Here is an 18,326-nt window from a genome sequence, read left to right as displayed (position 1 = left end):
TTGAACAATACTTGCAATCTCAAGGAAGTGTATAACAAGAAGATGGAATACAAACACAATATGGACTTTTCATACGTTAATTTCGTATGCCAATCAAAAGAACTTAAATTTGTATGCACTCATTATTGATGCACAAAAAGCATTTGATAGAGTCAACATAAAATGTCTATTTCATATTTTACCATTTTTTAACATACCGCAAGAATTCATCAGGACATTACAAATTTTATACAATAATCCCTATACAACCTTATATATCAACAAGATTTTCTCCTAAAGAATACAAATTAAAAATGGAACCCGTCAAGGTTGCCCTCTATCCCCTTTATTATTTAATTTATACTTGGAACCTTTATTTTTACATATTAAACAAAATGTATATCATAATGCCCCAATACTTTATGGTACCAAGATTTCTATGGCAGCTTTTGCAGATGACCTTAATGTATATTGTACAACACCAGTTGCAGATACCAAGAAATTATTAACAGCTGTGGAAGACTTTGCAGTAATATCTAACTACAAAATAAACCTTAAAAAAAACAAGATATTTCCTTTAAAAACTCCGAAACCCTTTTTGCTTTTACCATTGGCAGGGCAAGTAAAATCTGAAGGAAAGATTAGGTATCACATTTTCCACAGATAATAAGGACTTTTATATTAATAATGTTAAATTAATTTGGGATCACATTATATCTGACCTAAGGAGATGGAATAAATTGAAATTACCACCACTAGCAAAGGTTTCAATTATTAAAATGAATGTATTACCCAGGATATTATATATCTTCAGATCTGCTCAGGTTCTAATCCTGAAGAAGTTCTTCAAACAAATTCACACGGAATCTGCTAAATTTATATGAGAACCAAGGAAAACTAGAATTTCATACGATAAATTGATGACCCCAAAAGACAGAGGGGGTTTAGAATTACCCAATTTTGAAAAATATTACTTAATAATAAATGCCAATAGAATTTTAAGAATTGCTAATTATGATACTCATAGTAAGAATTGGTCCTCGAACTGGTTAAGATTGAATTATAAACATTTTGAGAGCCTGAAAATTAATTCTAAATCATTACCTTTCCTAAGAAAAGATACGTTTAAATCATTGGCGCTAATGAAGCATATTAAAATATATATCACATTATTAAACAATCTCTTCACCTCATTAAATCTTAACCAACACTTCATGATCTTACAACCTTTTCATAGGAATCCAAACCTGAGAATTAATAATCAATTAATAGACCTAAAAAATTTCCCACTTATTATTAATTTAATGCTACGGGATATATACCCTTTTTGAAATATTCAGCTCATGAAGTAAGACAGGAATGGAACCTTCCCAAATCATATTTAATAATATTGAGACAGATCAAAGATTTATCTATAAGTTACTTTAAAGATTTAAAAATAAATGATGAGGACGTAACGAAATGTACAAATTTATGGCAAGCCCTCCTACAAGATAATAAGTATATAACATCTGCATATAAACTAATAAAATAATTTAAATATCAAGATCAAGTCCTTTTGTCAAATTATTGGAAAGAGAAAATACCTTTGATTGAAAATAGTAAAATAGTAAAAGCAATCAATTTAACTATAAAATCAATTTCCCTCCAAAAGTTAACATTTACACAACTTATGATACTTAATAACGCATACTATACGTGTCTTAGCTTGCATAAATTTAACTCTAAAAATTCTCCTAAATGCCCATACTGTAAAGACGAAACTGCTGATCTCCTTCATATGTTCTGGAGCTGTAAATGTATATACAAACTATGGAATTCCTTAAAACTACAACTGCAGAAGGTGGGTTATCAAACGTCAACGCTTTCCTGGGAATTTACTATATTACATATTCTCCAAAATAATCTATCTAGATCCCAAATGACCATACTTATGAATATCTTTTTGTTAATGAAACTCTATATAGCAACTAATTGGTTGAATCCATCGCAAACTTCATGAGACAACTTTAAGATTCTAGTGATAAAACACATACTAGCCCACAAATTACTAATCAATGAACATACCAAACACATAAATAATCAGAAGATCTGAGAACAAATTTTCAACATTATATTGGCTTAATGTGCGGAACCCAGGATAACCCTTGGATACAAATACTATAAAGTCAAATTTTAACAGTAATCAAATTATTATAAGATATAATACCTATTGTCTAGACTCTTCAGATGTCCTTTTTTGTTTTAAAATGGAAGCATTCATGTATATAGTGTACATATGTTGCAGGATTGTTTTTTTGTAGCATTGTTTGGAAATTACCTGTGTATATCCCAGTCAAATCTTTGTATGAACAAATTGAAAAAGTAATAAAGAATTATTTTTGAAAAAAAAAACACAATATGGACTTTGGAAGACTTCTGCAGCCTACTGAAGACCACAGAATTGTTGGAAATTAAAATTAAAGCATTAAGGATTCATCCTAAGCCATTTATTAACAATACATGGAAAAATGTTTTATCATTAATTGACACTTTACAATAACTGAACAGATATGCGCTGATAACTGGATTGTTATACCTATAAAGTAATTGTATATATCTCTGTTATAGTGTCAGGCTGATGTAAATAGTGCACATAGTTATTTAAGATGTTATATACAAATACTATGGAATTTATTCAACTGTATTTGAAAAATAAAAAATTTTTGAGAAAAAAAAAAGATTGAAACAATACTAATTTCATAAACTTTAATCTTACTTTGACTTAGGAATGGGGTCCATTCCCGTCATGGTATTAAAAACCCAAAAGACTTGGAGAAATTAAAAAAAAGAGATCAAAACACTAAGCTCCTAAGGTCCTTCTTAGGCCTCTCATCATAGGGGAATCCACTGTAAGACACACTGATGCCCCTCTAACCAGGTTGAACAAGGAGGCTATAATGGTTAATTGCTGATCTGGAGTTAGACTCTGCCAAATCACGCATGCACTCAAGTCAATATGCCACTGCACCAGTATGATTCCATCGATCAATGTAAGTGTAAATGACCTGAGACATACCCCCCCCCCAGACTATATGAAGAGAGACAATATGGAGCTCTCAGACTATGTGTCTCTGAGCAGCATATTAACATCACCGAGAATGATGCCACAATATGAACAATAAAATTATTGATTTCAACAATTGGCTGTCTTTCTAATGTCATCCTAAGGAAATCCAATATTTGTCAACTTGGAAGGACATGGTTAAAAGGCAATGTTTCTTTGCCAAGGATGTCTGCACCTGTCCCCTCTACACTTTTGAATACTGTCTAAAACTTTATCCAACAGCACAGTGCCCTTTTTTAGGTAATGCCAAATTGAAAAGCCTACCAACATAGCAAAATCAACTGAAACTCATGGCATTACTGCTCAATGCCAGGAGCCTAAAGAAAAAATTACACTCCCTCCAAGCCCTCTTCACACTCAAGAATATTGACATATGTACACTTAGCAAAACATGGTGTAAAGTGGCAGAGAGTACTCTGGCAGTGCACGGTTTCAGTGCCTTCCACACTTTTATACCAGCATCTGCAAAGTGGAGGTGTCTCAATATACATCAGTAACAAACATACCTCTACAGTGGTCAAACAGGATGACATTCTGGAGTTCTTCCATGTGGAGATCACCACAGACAAAATCCTGTACCATATCCTAGCCAGCTATAGGTCACCCTCTATGTCTCACAAAGCTCATAATGCATACTTGGACCTACTAAAGACACTTGCCATCCATCCTAACACCCTATTCATGGGAAAACTTAATCACCCCTCCTATATGGCCTTAAATCTACAGGCACAGAGATTCCTGGACTTTGTAAATACATACACCCTTGACCAAATAGTGAATACACCCAGTACAGGCTCCAACATACTGGACCTTACACTCACAAATATGGGAGAATGTTGCACCCCCACCCCACAATGTCTCATCCTCCCTGGTAAGGTCCAGCCATAAAGCTGTTTCCTATAAAATCAAAATCAACTCCGTAATCCCAGCAAAACCAGTAACAGTCAGGAACTATTCCAAGGCAAATTGAATTTTATTAAGTGATGGTTTGTCAAAATTCAATGCCTCTCTGAACTCTGGGAATACAGCAGCCTAAGCTGCATTGTTCTCACAAACACTTTACAATCATGTCAATAACTGATACAGGCTGCTAGCAGAAGTAAGCCCAGAACTAGCCCCCGAAACAAACTGCCCTGGTGACATCCCAAATTAATCATGAGACACAACAAAAGGGAAAAAATATGGCAAAATTCAGGAAGGGTAATTCCCATGAAGATAAAAACTCTCTCATTAAACTAAATAAACAACTAAGAGGGTTGATTAAATCAAACAAAGCCAACTTTGAGGTTAGGATAACCTTCAAAATGAAGGATAACCATAAGGCCTTCTTCAGCTATGTCAGAAACCTCAAGGGCAGCAAACAGCAATGTGCAGAAATGGTGGTTAATGATGCCACATTCATCAAGCCTGGTGATATAATGAACCTGTTAGTGGACAAATTAATTTCCAACTTTACCCCCTTTCACCCCTAACCATCCCCCAACAAATACCCACAAACATAACCCCTCCAACTATAGCTAGGGAGCATGTACTGTCTGCGCTCACTAAAGCCAAAACCACAGCCTCAGTGGGCCCTGATAACATCCTGGGACCCCTCATAAATATTAAACTTTAGACACAACTTGAAAGGAAAAAAACAAGAGTGAACTTTCTCCTTACTTGTGATTTTTTTGTTCATGCCATCATTAAATCAAAATGTACCTCAAAGCATTTTGAACCATATGATTTCCGGGTGTCTAGCAGCCTCCAGATCCTTAGCTTAATTCAGCTGCACCCTCCAAAATTATTATAGTAGAATCTTGGCCAGTTAGGGTATGTCAGAAGCATGTGGGAGCTAAAAGGTAAGACAACATATGAAAAAGCAAAGAAGTAACCTATCTGAATGGTGTAAAACCAGAATGCAGGGAAAACAGGCAAAGGGTACAGGGGAAGTTTCTTGGGGAGTAGTGTGCAACAAGGCATCCCATGGAGTCCTTTGTCTATTACTCCCTTTTGCCTAAGGCTCACCTTGTTAATTGCAGATATATCTGATGGATATAGTCAATAAAGTGGTTATTATGAGTGGGTCATACTGAGACAGTGCGTGTATGAAAATGAATGACTGCATTAATTGTTTGATCATAGGTAATGTTCATTGACCTGCTGTAATAGCCCACCATTTAGCTAGTTTCATCCATTCAGCTGCATCCTTCAGCCCACCCCTTGCTTTGAGGTCACTTGTTGCTACAGATCTTAAATACCTAGGTTACCATCTTGATTAGCAACTTACCTTTTCTTCACACCTTGTTACTGTTAGCACCAAACTAAAGAATACTTCAGCCACAGAGTTCCTCACCAGTTAACATCCGAGGCACAGAACACCATCGCAAATGATGTGCTTCTATCTACCCTTGAATGTGACTGCTACCACAGACTTCAAACACCTCTGTTCAAAATCTGTAGTTATGTTTAACCCACCTCACTTCAAGCACCTTTGCGCTACCAGTCATACTAAGATCCAGATTATCTTCTTCTTTATAGTTATATAAATTGTTTAATCTAAACCAGTTTGAACACTACTATCGCTAGTTAAGTGCCCCATTTGGGGTTGTTTTTTTTTTTTTTTTTTTTACTTTTCTTAGTCTTGTTTTTTATTTTGCTACCTAGAGTTCATGTCATCCAAGAAAGTAACACTGTGGGTGATAGGGTTTTGATCCCTTTCAGGCATTTCTTTACTGAGGAGGTGCTCAGGGTTTTACAGGAGGCATGGAAAATATTTTCTGTCTGGTGCCATGCTCACAGCCAGGACCTTTTTCTGTGGGGGTCCCTCTGGTCTTCTCTTATTTGTATGAGTTGCTCCAGTCTGGCCCTGGCCTAGTCTTCTGTGAAGGCACATTTGTCAGCCATTTCTGCTTGTCTGCCCTTGAATCCTCCTTGACTTCTCATTTTGAGATCAAACAATTTCTTAAAGCCATCCTACATATTAGGCCTCCAAGGAAACTTATTCCTCCTCCTTGGGACCTTAATTTTATTTATTTTTTTTTTGGAAAAATTGACTCAAGTTCCTTTTGATCCTGCAGATTCTGCTTCTTTGTAACTGTACCTAGAAGACTGTTTTGTTGCTGACTCTTACTTCTGCTTGGAGGGTTTTTGAGCTCCAGGCCCTTATGGCCATTCTTTCTTTTTTGTTTTTTTCACAGGCACAGGATATCCCTTAGTACTAATCCTTCTTTTATGCCCAAAGTAGTAAACAAATTGTCCTTGAATCAGTCAGTACAAATCCCTTCCTTTTTTTCCCTTCTCCTTAGTCTGCTAGTGACAGGGTCTTGCTTACCCTGGATTTGCCCAGTCAACCCAGGTACTTCGTTCTTCTGTTCACCTTGCATCGATAATGCATTGGGCCACAAGTTGACTCCACTGTGTCCTATCAGCTGCTGCTTCTTTAGCTTCCTTCCAAGTGATATTCATGTGACAGGGGTCTCTTGTTACAACTCCTTTCCAGTTTTGTTGAGGTCTGCCTGGTCTTCTCTTGTATCCAGCTAGTTCCCAGTTAAGGGATTGTATAGGAATCCTGCTAGTGCCCATGTGGTTAACATGACCAAACCAATGTAGTCTTCTTTCCATATTGATATTTTCAAGTTTCCGTTGTTGGGTTCTTCTCTAACACTATCATTTTGTATTTATTTCTTCCACAATATTCCCAAAATGCATCTTAACCATTTATGATGAGCAACCTCAAGTTTTCTCATGGCTGATGCTGTGATTGGCCATAGCTCAGTGCCATATGAAAGAGTGTCAACACCACCAGTGCTTGGTATAGCTTCACCTTTGCGGACAGTGCTATGTTTTTTGATCTCCAGATTTTGGATAGTCTAGTGAATGCTGCACTTGCTTTTCCAAGTCTAACCAGAACTTCCTTCTTGCAGTTACCTGTATGATACTGCTCAGATAGCAGAAGTTCTCTGTCATGTCTAATATTGATCCTGCAGCCGTTATGTATTTGTTGTCATTCCATGCTTCGCTGACCAACACTTTGCATTTGTCAGGATTCATTTTCAGGCCTACTTTCCCACCATTTTTCTCCACTGATGTGGTCATTGTCTGTATTCCACTCCATGTTGTATCAATAAGAGCTATGTCATCACATTAGTAGAATGGCAATCCCCCTTGCAGGTAAACACTCCTTCCGATATTTTAAACAAATAAAAGTGCAAAGTCAGGTTACGGAAGGGGTGAAGCTGGATAGTGCAATAGAGTCCAAAATAATGTCGCTCTGGATAAACTCTAAAATAAAAATCCAAAAATAAAAATCCAAATAAAGCGTACAATATTATAGTTCACAAACCAATTTATTGCAACGGACAAGCGCTTTCGCTAGATGTAGCTTCCTCAGGTCACTTTAATAAATGCATAAAAAAGATCCTCCATTATATAAGGATATCAATTAATCAGATTGAAAACAATTACTAACTTAAAAGGGAAACAGCATTCTATACAGATCAAGTGTACTCATATTATCCTAATAGCTAAACAATGGACTGTCTAGGACTAATTCAGATGTAAAAGACAAAAGCATGAACATAGTAATCTATATACAAATGCATAATTCAAATTTCCTGATATAAATATTGAAATTATTAAGGTATGATTACATGTATGGCTAAGAAGTCCCTAACTGAATTTTAGTTAAAACAAGTCCATGTATTTAAATATGGGTGTTGTATTTAAAAAGTATATATATAAAAAAGTGTATATATGTATATATATATATAAATGTGAACAAAAATATATAGGTGTATGAATATATAAAAAAGGTATGGTTATATGAAAATGCAAAATACATAAATAAACATAAATATATATATAAAAAACACATATTGGTCTGTCTTAGCCTTAGACTTCTTAGCCATACATGTAATCATACCTTAATAATTTCAATATTTATATCAGGAAATTTGAATTATGCATTTGTATATAGATTACTATGTTCATGCTTTTGTCTTTTACATCTGAATTAGTCCTAGACAGTCCATTGTTTAGCTATTAGGATAATATGAGTACACTTGATCTGTATAGAATGCTGTTTCCCTTTTAAGTTAGTAATTGTTTTCAATCTGATTAATTGATATCCTTATATAATGGAGGATCTTTTTTATGCATTTATTAAAGTGACCTGAGGAAGCTACATCTAGCGAAAGCGCTTGTCCGTTGCAATAAATTGGTTTGTGAACTATAATATTGTACGCTTTATTTGGATTTTTATTTTTGGATTTTTATTTTAGAGTTTATCCAGAGCGACATTATTTTGGACTCTATTGCACTATCCAGCTTCACCCCTTCCGTAACCTGACTTTGCACTTTTATTTGTTTAAAATATCGGAAGGAGTGTTTACCTGCAAGGGGGATTGCCATTCTACTTTGGATTTATCTCACGTTTATTTTTCAGTCCACCTGCAGGAGCGGACAGTCAACATTTGCATCTGTATCATTGAGAGTGAACCTTTGAACTGATTATTGACGTGAGTTTTCTACCTGACTTTGTGTGTTTTGAACCATGGCAAATATTGAATTAGATTACGTCCCTCGAGGTGAACACCAGAGGAACGCCGACTTACTGAAACGATTCCGACAGTATCTGGAGTGTACTGCCTTCTCGGCTTGGCAGCTAGAATGCCTGGCACCAAAAGATGACATCATTACTGTAAACGCCGATATGGAGAGGCTCCACAAGCTTCTTGAAGACATCGAGAGAAGCTTCTTTAAACTAAAGAGGCTTCAGGCGCAACGCCTGCACCTCCAATTTTGCATCGATAAAAACATTGTGCCTCGTGGCTTGCGCATATTTAATATGCCGAGCCAGGGTCGCGAGCATCCTGAGCTTCTAACCGCATGGCAGAAGCTGAATTTAGAGACAAGCAGGAGGTACCTGGAACTACTAATAAGTTTTTTTGCACCAGAAGAGAAAGCGCTAATGGATGAACTTAATGACAAACAATCTGTGATATTCCGTGACTTTGCACAAGGTACTGTTCAACCTCTATTTGAAAATCTCTTAGATAGTGTATTGGCCTTTGAACGTAAATTGACACAACAGAAAAGGCATAAAATTATTAGAGACCTTAATGATTTTAAATTAGGCCAAGTCTTTGCTTGGCCTAGGTATGGACATAGTACTGATAACAACAATGCTGAAAATGTTAACAATACTGTTAATAATACTGCTTCTGGCAATATTTTAGGTGCCAACAGCACTAGAAGAAATGTATTTAAGAATCACAGAGTTCCTAATCAAGATACTTTGAATTCTGTTACTACTCCATCTGCTGTAAATGCTTGCATAAATAATAGCACACAGAATGTGAATACTGTCAGTAGTTTTGTTACAATGGAAAATGGTACTAAGGGTAAAGCTGATGATAAGCAGGATGAATTGTTAGTGACACAAGGTGGTGACACAGATGAGATCATAGTTGTGCCACCAAATGCCTCTGATGATAATATTGATTCTGGAAATATGACCAATATCATATCTAATACTGTTGTGAGTAATGACTCAAATGATGTGATTCATATAATGCATCCAAGCATGGCTATTGAGACTAATCTTTATCCAAAGGTACAGATTGTTAGGAACAAGCCAGCCGCTGAAGATCATAGAATAGATGCTTCTGTAAGACCTAAGGTACAGAGTACATTAGTGAATTCACTACCTGAGGCAGGCTTGAATGTTTCTTTTCCCCTACCTATCAGGTTAGAGAAAGGCCCCAGACGTGCACGCTCAATGAGTCGTGGACGGCAGAAGAGGAAATTATCAGAAGATCCACCACAGGACCAAACCCTGAAGAGGATGTGGAACAAAGACAGACGCTAGTGTACAACCTATCTGACAGAATATTAGACTGTGATGACCTTAAACTTTTGAGTAAAGGGCTGAACTTTATACCTAAAAGTAGAAGTGTGATTACTGAGACTATGGTAGACCTAAAGTTATTTTGCAGGAACGTTATGCTAAAGCTACTTTATAAAGACAATATTACTAGAGACCAAACCAATAGGGAATTTATTTTTAAAAATCTAAGTGAATATGTTCCGATCAATCATCCCCTAGTTGAGACTTTCCAACGTCTAACAGAAGAAGAATTATACAGGTACTATTACAATGAAAATAATAAGAATAAGGACAAGAAATGGTACAAGAAAGATAATCTCACACACAGTGAACGGCTTAGCTTGAAGAAATTACAAGGTGACGACACAATAGTTGTCAGACCCGCTGACAAGGGTGGTAGACTAGTGGTCATGAATACGACACAATATTATAGCTCCATGAAAGATATGTTGACTGACAATTTCTATGAAGAGATTGCACAGAATGTACCCATGGACATCATGAGATCTATTAAGAACACATTGTTGGACATTTATAAGAGTGGCCTAATAGAGAAGGATCTATATGAATACTTAATTATTAAAGAACCATTGATCCCTGTCATACATGGACTTCCAAAGATTCATAAGGATTCTCTGAATCCACCAATGAGACCCATAGTATCAGGTCGTGATTGGGTCACGGAACACTTGTCAGTATACATAGAGAAAAATCTGAGACCTATCCTGAACACAAATAGATTTGTCCTAAAAGACTCAAAACAATTTTTGCTAGATTTATATGAATGTATCAACAATGACGTTAGTCAGAACAATTACCTATTTGTCACTCTTGACATTCAGTCTTTGTTTACCGTGATCCCGAACACTCTTGGTCTCACCTATGTGGCTGAATATCTACGAATGCACAGTGATTACAGTGATGTCAAGATAGATTTGGTTGTGCATTTTTTGGAACTAATATTAGAGAATAATGTCTTCATATTTGACGAAACCATCTATAAGCAGGTTGATGGCGTAGCAATGGGGACACCCTGCGCCAATAGCTATGCGAATATGTTCTTGGCCCACTGGGAAGAAACTGTCCTATTCCATAATGAAGTATTTTTAGAAGGAGTAGTCTTCTATCGACGATTTGTGGATGATGTCTTTATTCTCTGGAAGGGGACACCAGAACGACTAAGACTATTATTGAGTGAAATGAATAGTTTGACTACCTACCTAAGATTCACTATGAATTTCTCACAAGATAGGATTGAGTTCCTGGACTTGACTTTGGAGAGACTACCCAATGGTCTGATCAACACGGGTGTTTTTAGGAAAGCGTGCTACAGCAATTCATTGTTGTTAAGATCTAGCATGCACCCTTCCTTTGTGTTTAAAAACATAATTAAAGGTCAGGCCATTAGAGCCTCACGCCTGAACCCCACTGAAGAGGGGTTCTCCATGGAATTAGAAAATCTGAGAGGCCGATTGATCAACAGAGGCTATGATATTAACGAAGTAAATAATAACATGCAGAACATACCAGATTTAAGGCTCACTACAGCAATGCCATATTTTGGACCCATAGCACAGAGTCGTCCATTGGAAGAGAAGTTATCCACTACTATACCCACTATGAAATTTACCACAACCTACACATCTGATCATTCTGAAATCAGGGATATAATTAGTAAATTTTGGGGAGTCCTACAAATTGACAATGATCTCAAGGAAATAGTTGGTGAACAACCGAAATTTCTATATAGAAATAAGAAGAACCTTAAGAGAATGCTATGCTACTCAAAACAAAGGAAAGTTGAGATGACAACTACTTGTACTGTCCCGTGTGGACAATGCAACTTTTGTCACTATATTGACATTGAACCTGAATTCGTACATCCTGATATGCAACGCACTTTCTATACTACTGTTGCTGCAGACTGCATGACAAGTAATGTGATTTATCTTGCTGTCTGTCAGGCTTGTAGGAATTTCTATGTAGGAAAGACCAATCGGAAATTCAGAGATAGGATAAGAGAGCATGTGTATCACATTAGGAAAGGGTCACCACACAATGCCCTAGCCAAACATGTTAGTGCTTATGATAATACGCACACATTTTTGTTTAGGGCCCTTGAAGTTTTAGAACCTAGTATGAGAGGTGGTGACATCAGAAGTAATACTGAGAGTAGAGAAAGTGACTGGATTGTCCGACTAAGGGCAGATAATGGGTCAGGTTTGAATGAGAGAGCATCAATTAAACCTAGACTCAGGAAACGGAGAAATATCAAGTGATTAGAATACTTGGTAATGTATAAGCGCACTCATACAATCAGTAAGGACATATTTGTATATACATTTATATATATTTTTAAATATATCTGTAAAATATCTTTTAATACGTTAAGTTGTATTTAATTGTTACAACATGTTACGACATTCTATGTGTAGAAAATTTTTTATATATCACTGAAGTGAGCATTCCTTCTTATAAGAATGTTCGACATTTATTTTTAATATCTATTTTCTAAAAATATATGTATGGCAACTAGTATGTTGGTACATACTCTGAATTAGTTTACATTTGTTCGATCAGAGATTAGAGTCTTAGTGGAAGAAAGCATTAAGGCAATGACTGCATAATGACTCTAACTGACTTATTTAATGTCCTAAGAAATCTTAATATTGCTAGGAAGTTTGTACCTATATCTATGAAGTTATGATTTGTAGAGGAAATGTATGTCACTGTGTTGCCTATACTTATTCAGACAGACCAATATGTGTTTTTTATATATATATATTTATGTTTATTTATGTATTTTGCATTTTCATATAACCATACCTTTTTTATATATTCATACACCTATATATTTTTGTTCACATTTATATATATATACATATATACACTTTTTATATATATATACTTTTTAAATACAACACCCATATTTAAATACATGGACTTGTTTTAACTAAAATTCAGTTAGGGACTTCTTAGCCATACATGTAATCATACCTTAATAATTTCAATATTTATATCAGGAAATTTGAATTATGCATTTGTATATAGATTACTATGTTCATGCTTTTGTCTTTTACATCTGAATTAGTCCTAGACAGTCCATTGTTTAGCTATTAGGATAATATGAGTACACTTGATCTGTATAGAATGCTGTTTCCCTTTTAAGTTAGTAATTGTTTTCAATCTGATTAATTGATATCCTTATATAATGGAGGATCTTTTTTATGCATTTATTAAAGTGACCTGAGGAAGCTACATCTAGCGAAAGCGCTTGTCCGTTGCAATAAATTGGTTTGTGAACTATAATATTGTACGCTTTATTTGGATTTTTATTTTTGGATTTTTATTTTAGAGTTTATCCAGAGCGACATTATTTTGGACTCTATTGCACTATCCAGCTTCACCCCTTCCGTAACCTGACTTTGCACTTTTATATGTCATCACATTGTTGTCAGTCCCAGGCAAAGTTTTCACCAGTGTATTACTGAATAGACTCAAAGGAGCAGTTGATGACAGATGTAGACAGGAACAGGCTGGATTTAGATCAGGTCAATCCTGCACTGACCAGATATTTGCACTCAGACAAATTATAGAAAAAGCAACAGCATAACAGCATAGAAGAAACCAGTCATTGTCAACTTTGCAGACTTCAAAAGAGCCTTTGACTGTATACATGGACCATCGCTATGGCTCATCTTGGCAGAATACAGGATTCCTCCAAAATTCATTACACTCTTAAGAGTCTGTTTCAAGTCAGCAAGTGCACAGTTCAGGTGAATAATGAGTACAGTGACTGGTTTGTGGTGGTCACTGGTGTACGACAGATATGTATGCTGTCTCCCTTATTATTCACAATAGTTATTCATTGGGTCATGTGGAAAGCATTACTTGGAAACTCAGTGGGACCGGAATGGATCGATGACAACAAGCTATGTGACCTGGACTTTGCCGATGACATAGCTGTTATTGATACAACATGGAGCTCAGGTACTATTTGGATAAAACTAAGACCATTCATACGTTTGATTATCCTTTTGTTTCCTTTCATCGCAAGAGATTGAGTCTGGCTGCTTCAAAGCAAGCCATCTCCTCCTGGCTATCTAAGGCCATTTCCTTTTGTTATTCTTTTCATAGCAAATCTCTGTCTATTTCTGTTAGAGCTCATTCCACTAGGGCTGTTGCCTTTTCTGGTGCCTTATGCAAGGGGTGTGACACCAATTCCATCCTTGAAGCTGCTAATTGGTCTTCAGTGCATACCTTTACTAAGCATTATAAGTTGGATAGGGTTTCTAGGGCCAGAGCGGGTTTTGCTGAAACCATTTTATGTGGGTTTGTTGAGGGCGGTTCTCAGCCTTCCACCTTCCATTCTGTTTTTCAGTTTGTTTTACTCTCCCTTCCCTTCTGGATACTGCAACAGTTATATAGAAGAACACAGTACAGTTGCGTAAAATCTTACCATAACAGTAGATATCTTTCTCTTCACTGCTGCAGCATTCACTCCCTCCCTCCAACCCCCTCTAGTTTGTTCTACTTTTTATTTTAGATACCCTTCACCCTCAAGGCTTCTCCTTTTTGTTCTGCATTTTTTTCCTTCTGGATGTACATTGACTCCTTTGTCCTATGGAGGCTGTACTCTTTTGAGGCAATTCAGTTTTGGGTAGTTGTGTCCATACATCCCTTTTATGCCCTACATTCTGTGTGGGGAGCATAAATGTGACATACAGCACATACAGGATCATTAGGCTGGCCAAGTGTCAGGCTGTTCTGGACAGGAGATGCTTTCTGTTTTGGATACTGCAACAGTGAAGAGAAGGACATCTACTGTTATGGTAAGATTTTACGCAACTGTACTTTCTCTGAAAATAGGAAGCCTGCTTACTAAACATAGAACTAAGAACCAGTGTTCATGTACTGCAATTTTATTTTAATATTTTATATTACATAAGTTTTTTACTGAAAATGTCCATAAATAAATCAATTAGTAAATGGGGGGGGGGTACAATCAGCATTTAATAATCGTTCTCTGTGACTGTGTGTGAAGCCACTATTACTGTGTAATACCAAAATAGCCCTCTTCAGCTAAACAGGTATCAGATGCAGCATATACAGTAACAGTTCCCTGTGACTGAGCATGGGGCTTGCATTCTGTTAACCAAGTAAATTCTACATATCCAAGAAAATGTATTTTTACAGCAATAAGATATATAATGATTGTGAAATATAGCAAAAGTCAGACAGATGCAATCAGTCTTGAAATTACAAATCTCAATTTCTGTTAACTACTTCTGCAAACTGCACACTAGATTCAAAAGTGCAGCACCTTCAGTCTAAAGTAGTTATTAAGTTTACATGGAGCACATAAGCTAAAACAAGTCAATTGTGATTTTTTGTGTAGTTCATTGCATCACAGTGCTACAGCCCTATGTTGCTATTGCAGACTTGTTTACAAACCCTGATAATTGTGTTTGGCACAACAGTAGCGATTTGTGACCACTCTCTTTCATAAATGCAGGAGCATGTATTCATTTTCCATATGTACGACTTTATATGAGAAGGCCCGGATAGCTTAGTGAGAGATAGCACTCAAGAAGTAATAAAAGGTTCGCTACAACTGAAGAACTGCTCAAACACTACATTAATTACAGTTGCCAACAACTACTATTTACTATATGAGAGAACATAGATAGCTTCGTCATGATGACAGAGAGAACTTAAATTCTATTAAAAGATTCAGTCCAAGAGAAGAATTTCTCAAACACTGAATTAATTCTAATTGAAAAAAATGCTGTTTGATGATGATGTAAATGAATTATAAAAAGAGAATTACAAGACATTCAGAAACAAACAACTGTTAGATATTATTTCTAGCATTCTCTAAACAGTCTTTGGTTGGTTGTTTATATTTTGGAAACACATTCTGCCAGTGTAACTATACATGTGCCATATTAAGTCATGGTAACAAGCACATTGCCCACGACAAACTGGAACAAACAAACACAAGAACGGCAAGCAGAAAAAAGTCTGAGTTCTGTTTTAATACAAAGGTTTAGGGTTTATGTAAGTTTATACTGTTTGATGTGCACTGCTTCACATATTGTAACTTTATAGTAGTGAGTAGCAGTTTTAGTGTGTGAGTGTTTCTTTAAATGTTTCTAAGGTGAGGAGGTTCGAGGTGATAGGTAAAAAGTATCACCTGTTGGTATTTAAATGCATTTTGTTGCATGGTGCATTTGTAATCTGAAGAAGTTTGCTTTGGAAGCAAACGAAAAGCGCTTCATTCTTTTGTATTAAAACAGAACTCAGACTTTTTTCTGATTGCGGTTCTTGTGTTCATTTGTTCCATATTAAGTCATCTAAGAATGTATGCAATAACTTACATTTTGAAGTCCTCTATTGCAGACATTGTTCTTGGGATTTCTACTTCTTCCTTTTCCACTGATGTTATCAAATTTGTTTGGACAATAGTATTCTCCGCCAACTTTTATGCACTTTTTTGAACTTCCTGTAAAATAAGAAAAGACCTGAAACTTAAGTCAGTAGTTTTTGTCATTTGCAGCACAGCTCATATATTTCTCTAGCCAAACAGGCAACTATCCATCCAACAATTTATCCATCCATTCTCATAACCACTTGTCCTGGCGAGGAATGCAGTAGCAGCAACAAGCAGGTCCAATCACGTTTTCTATCCCCAGCAACTGTCCATAGCCCCTCACAGTAGAATCCCTAATGTTCCCAGACAAACTGTTTGACATAATCTATTTGATATGTCCTGGGGTTGCCTCATGGCTGTCCTCCAATGAGCCATATCTAGTATATAGTCCCATGTGACACTCATAAGTGGCATTCTCAGTAGTATGCAGACCACACTGAGTGACTCTACTGAAGATCAACCAGGACTTCCAGGCACCTCACTTTGTCAGAGAATTAACTTATAAAGGAATGTCATTTCTGAGATTTCTATCACTGATATTATCGTTTGGGTCACTAGCCCAGGTTTAAAACCTAAGTGGGAGGAGTGCACAGACTGACTGATAAACAGAGAGCTTCATCCTGTATCAATCCTTGCTTCACCCACACAGCACAGTATAATGTCTGCAGTAATGACACCAGTTTTCCCAACTACTGGTCAGTTTCCTGATCCTGTGCCTTTAATTGTGAAAAAGATCTCAAAACACTCCCTTCCCTTAGGTTAGTTTTCCCCTCTTAGTTGTGACAGCAACTCATTTTATTCCAGGAGACAACCATGATTTCTGATTTGGAGGTATGATTTTGATACCATCTGCTAAACTTTCAGCAGAAAACCACTGGAGTGAACATTAGTGATTACTGTCATGTTAGGCAAGAGGGTAACCTTGTCTGAAAATAACAAAGATGCAAAATTCACATCCTGACACTGGATATGATACTTTCAACATTTCAGCTGCACCTGGACTGCCTTTTCATAAAAATCATAGAGATAAGAGGAGAAAAGAATACCTTTAGTAGAGTTCTTTACCCACCTTGAATATATCTGGCTTAACCCCAAAAACTGAGATACAACATTTGCTTGGCAAATGTGGAGACTGAAAGGCATGCAGCAATGTCCATGGCACCCCATAGACATTCTGGGGTACATGGTCATATGCCTTCTCTATGTCCCCAAACAGTTTACTATCACATATTCTATCGTCTTTTAGATGAACGTAATATGTGCGAAACCCATTTAGCAGAACCGGTAGGGTGATCACCACAATGTCGAAGCTGACAAGAGCAAATGGCCGCTGTTGTCGGCTCCAACATTGTGGTGCAGATTGCACTATAGTGGGGATGGGGAAATGTACCCTTACCCTCATTGTAGTGTGATCTTGGAGTTTTTATATATTAGTAGGGGGGTGTGGGAGGTTCAGGGGAGCTTGCCCCCCTGCAAACAGTGTTGTCAGATTTGGGTAGATGTGAGCATTTCAGCAAAGTCGACATTCGATATTGCTGAAATGCTCCATTCGCTATTTTGGTTGGTCGGTGTTCTGATTTCCAATTATTTGTGTCGGCAATTGTCACTTTCGTCTAAATGATGATCGGCCATGTGATAGTAAACCTCCCCAAACACATGTAGTCCATGATGAACCCTCACACACCCTTCACTTTCCATAGAGACAAAGAGTACACCGTCTTTTCTAAAACCATAATAGAATCTAATTTGATATTTCTGAAAGAGATGCTCAGCTGTATGATGAAGTCTCCTTTCCAGCACCCAGGCACAGGCTTTACTGGTGATAGTTTGGGGAGGGGGGGGTAGCATGATCTCTCTATATTTGCAACATACTGTCTTTCCCCCATCCTTTAGAAAACATACATTACCCATCTACTATCCAACTTTTCAAATGCGTGTCA

The 18,326-nt window shown here is 36.7% G+C and overlaps 1 protein-coding gene across 1 annotated transcript in view; it reads right to left on the bottom strand.

The window, feature by feature from the left end:
* Positions 1-18,326, bottom strand: part of LOC122801319 (autoimmune regulator-like) — a 452,484-nt gene that overhangs the window by 75,242 nt on the left and 358,916 nt on the right. Inside the window, exon 5 of the mRNA XM_044070862.1 lies at positions 16,334-16,458. Within this exon, the coding sequence (XP_043926797.1) occupies positions 16,334-16,458 (125 nt within the window). The remainder of the gene's footprint in view (positions 1-16,333; positions 16,459-18,326) is intronic.

Source organism: Protopterus annectens, chromosome 4.part1 (assembly GCF_019279795.1).
Source record: "Protopterus annectens isolate FY-2018-M chromosome 4.part1, PAN1.0, whole genome shotgun sequence".
Classification (NCBI taxonomy): Eukaryota; Metazoa; Chordata; order Ceratodontiformes; family Protopteridae; genus Protopterus; species Protopterus annectens.
The sequence above is the reverse complement of the archived record's forward strand: the minus strand, read 5'-3'. Positions and strand labels throughout refer to the sequence as shown.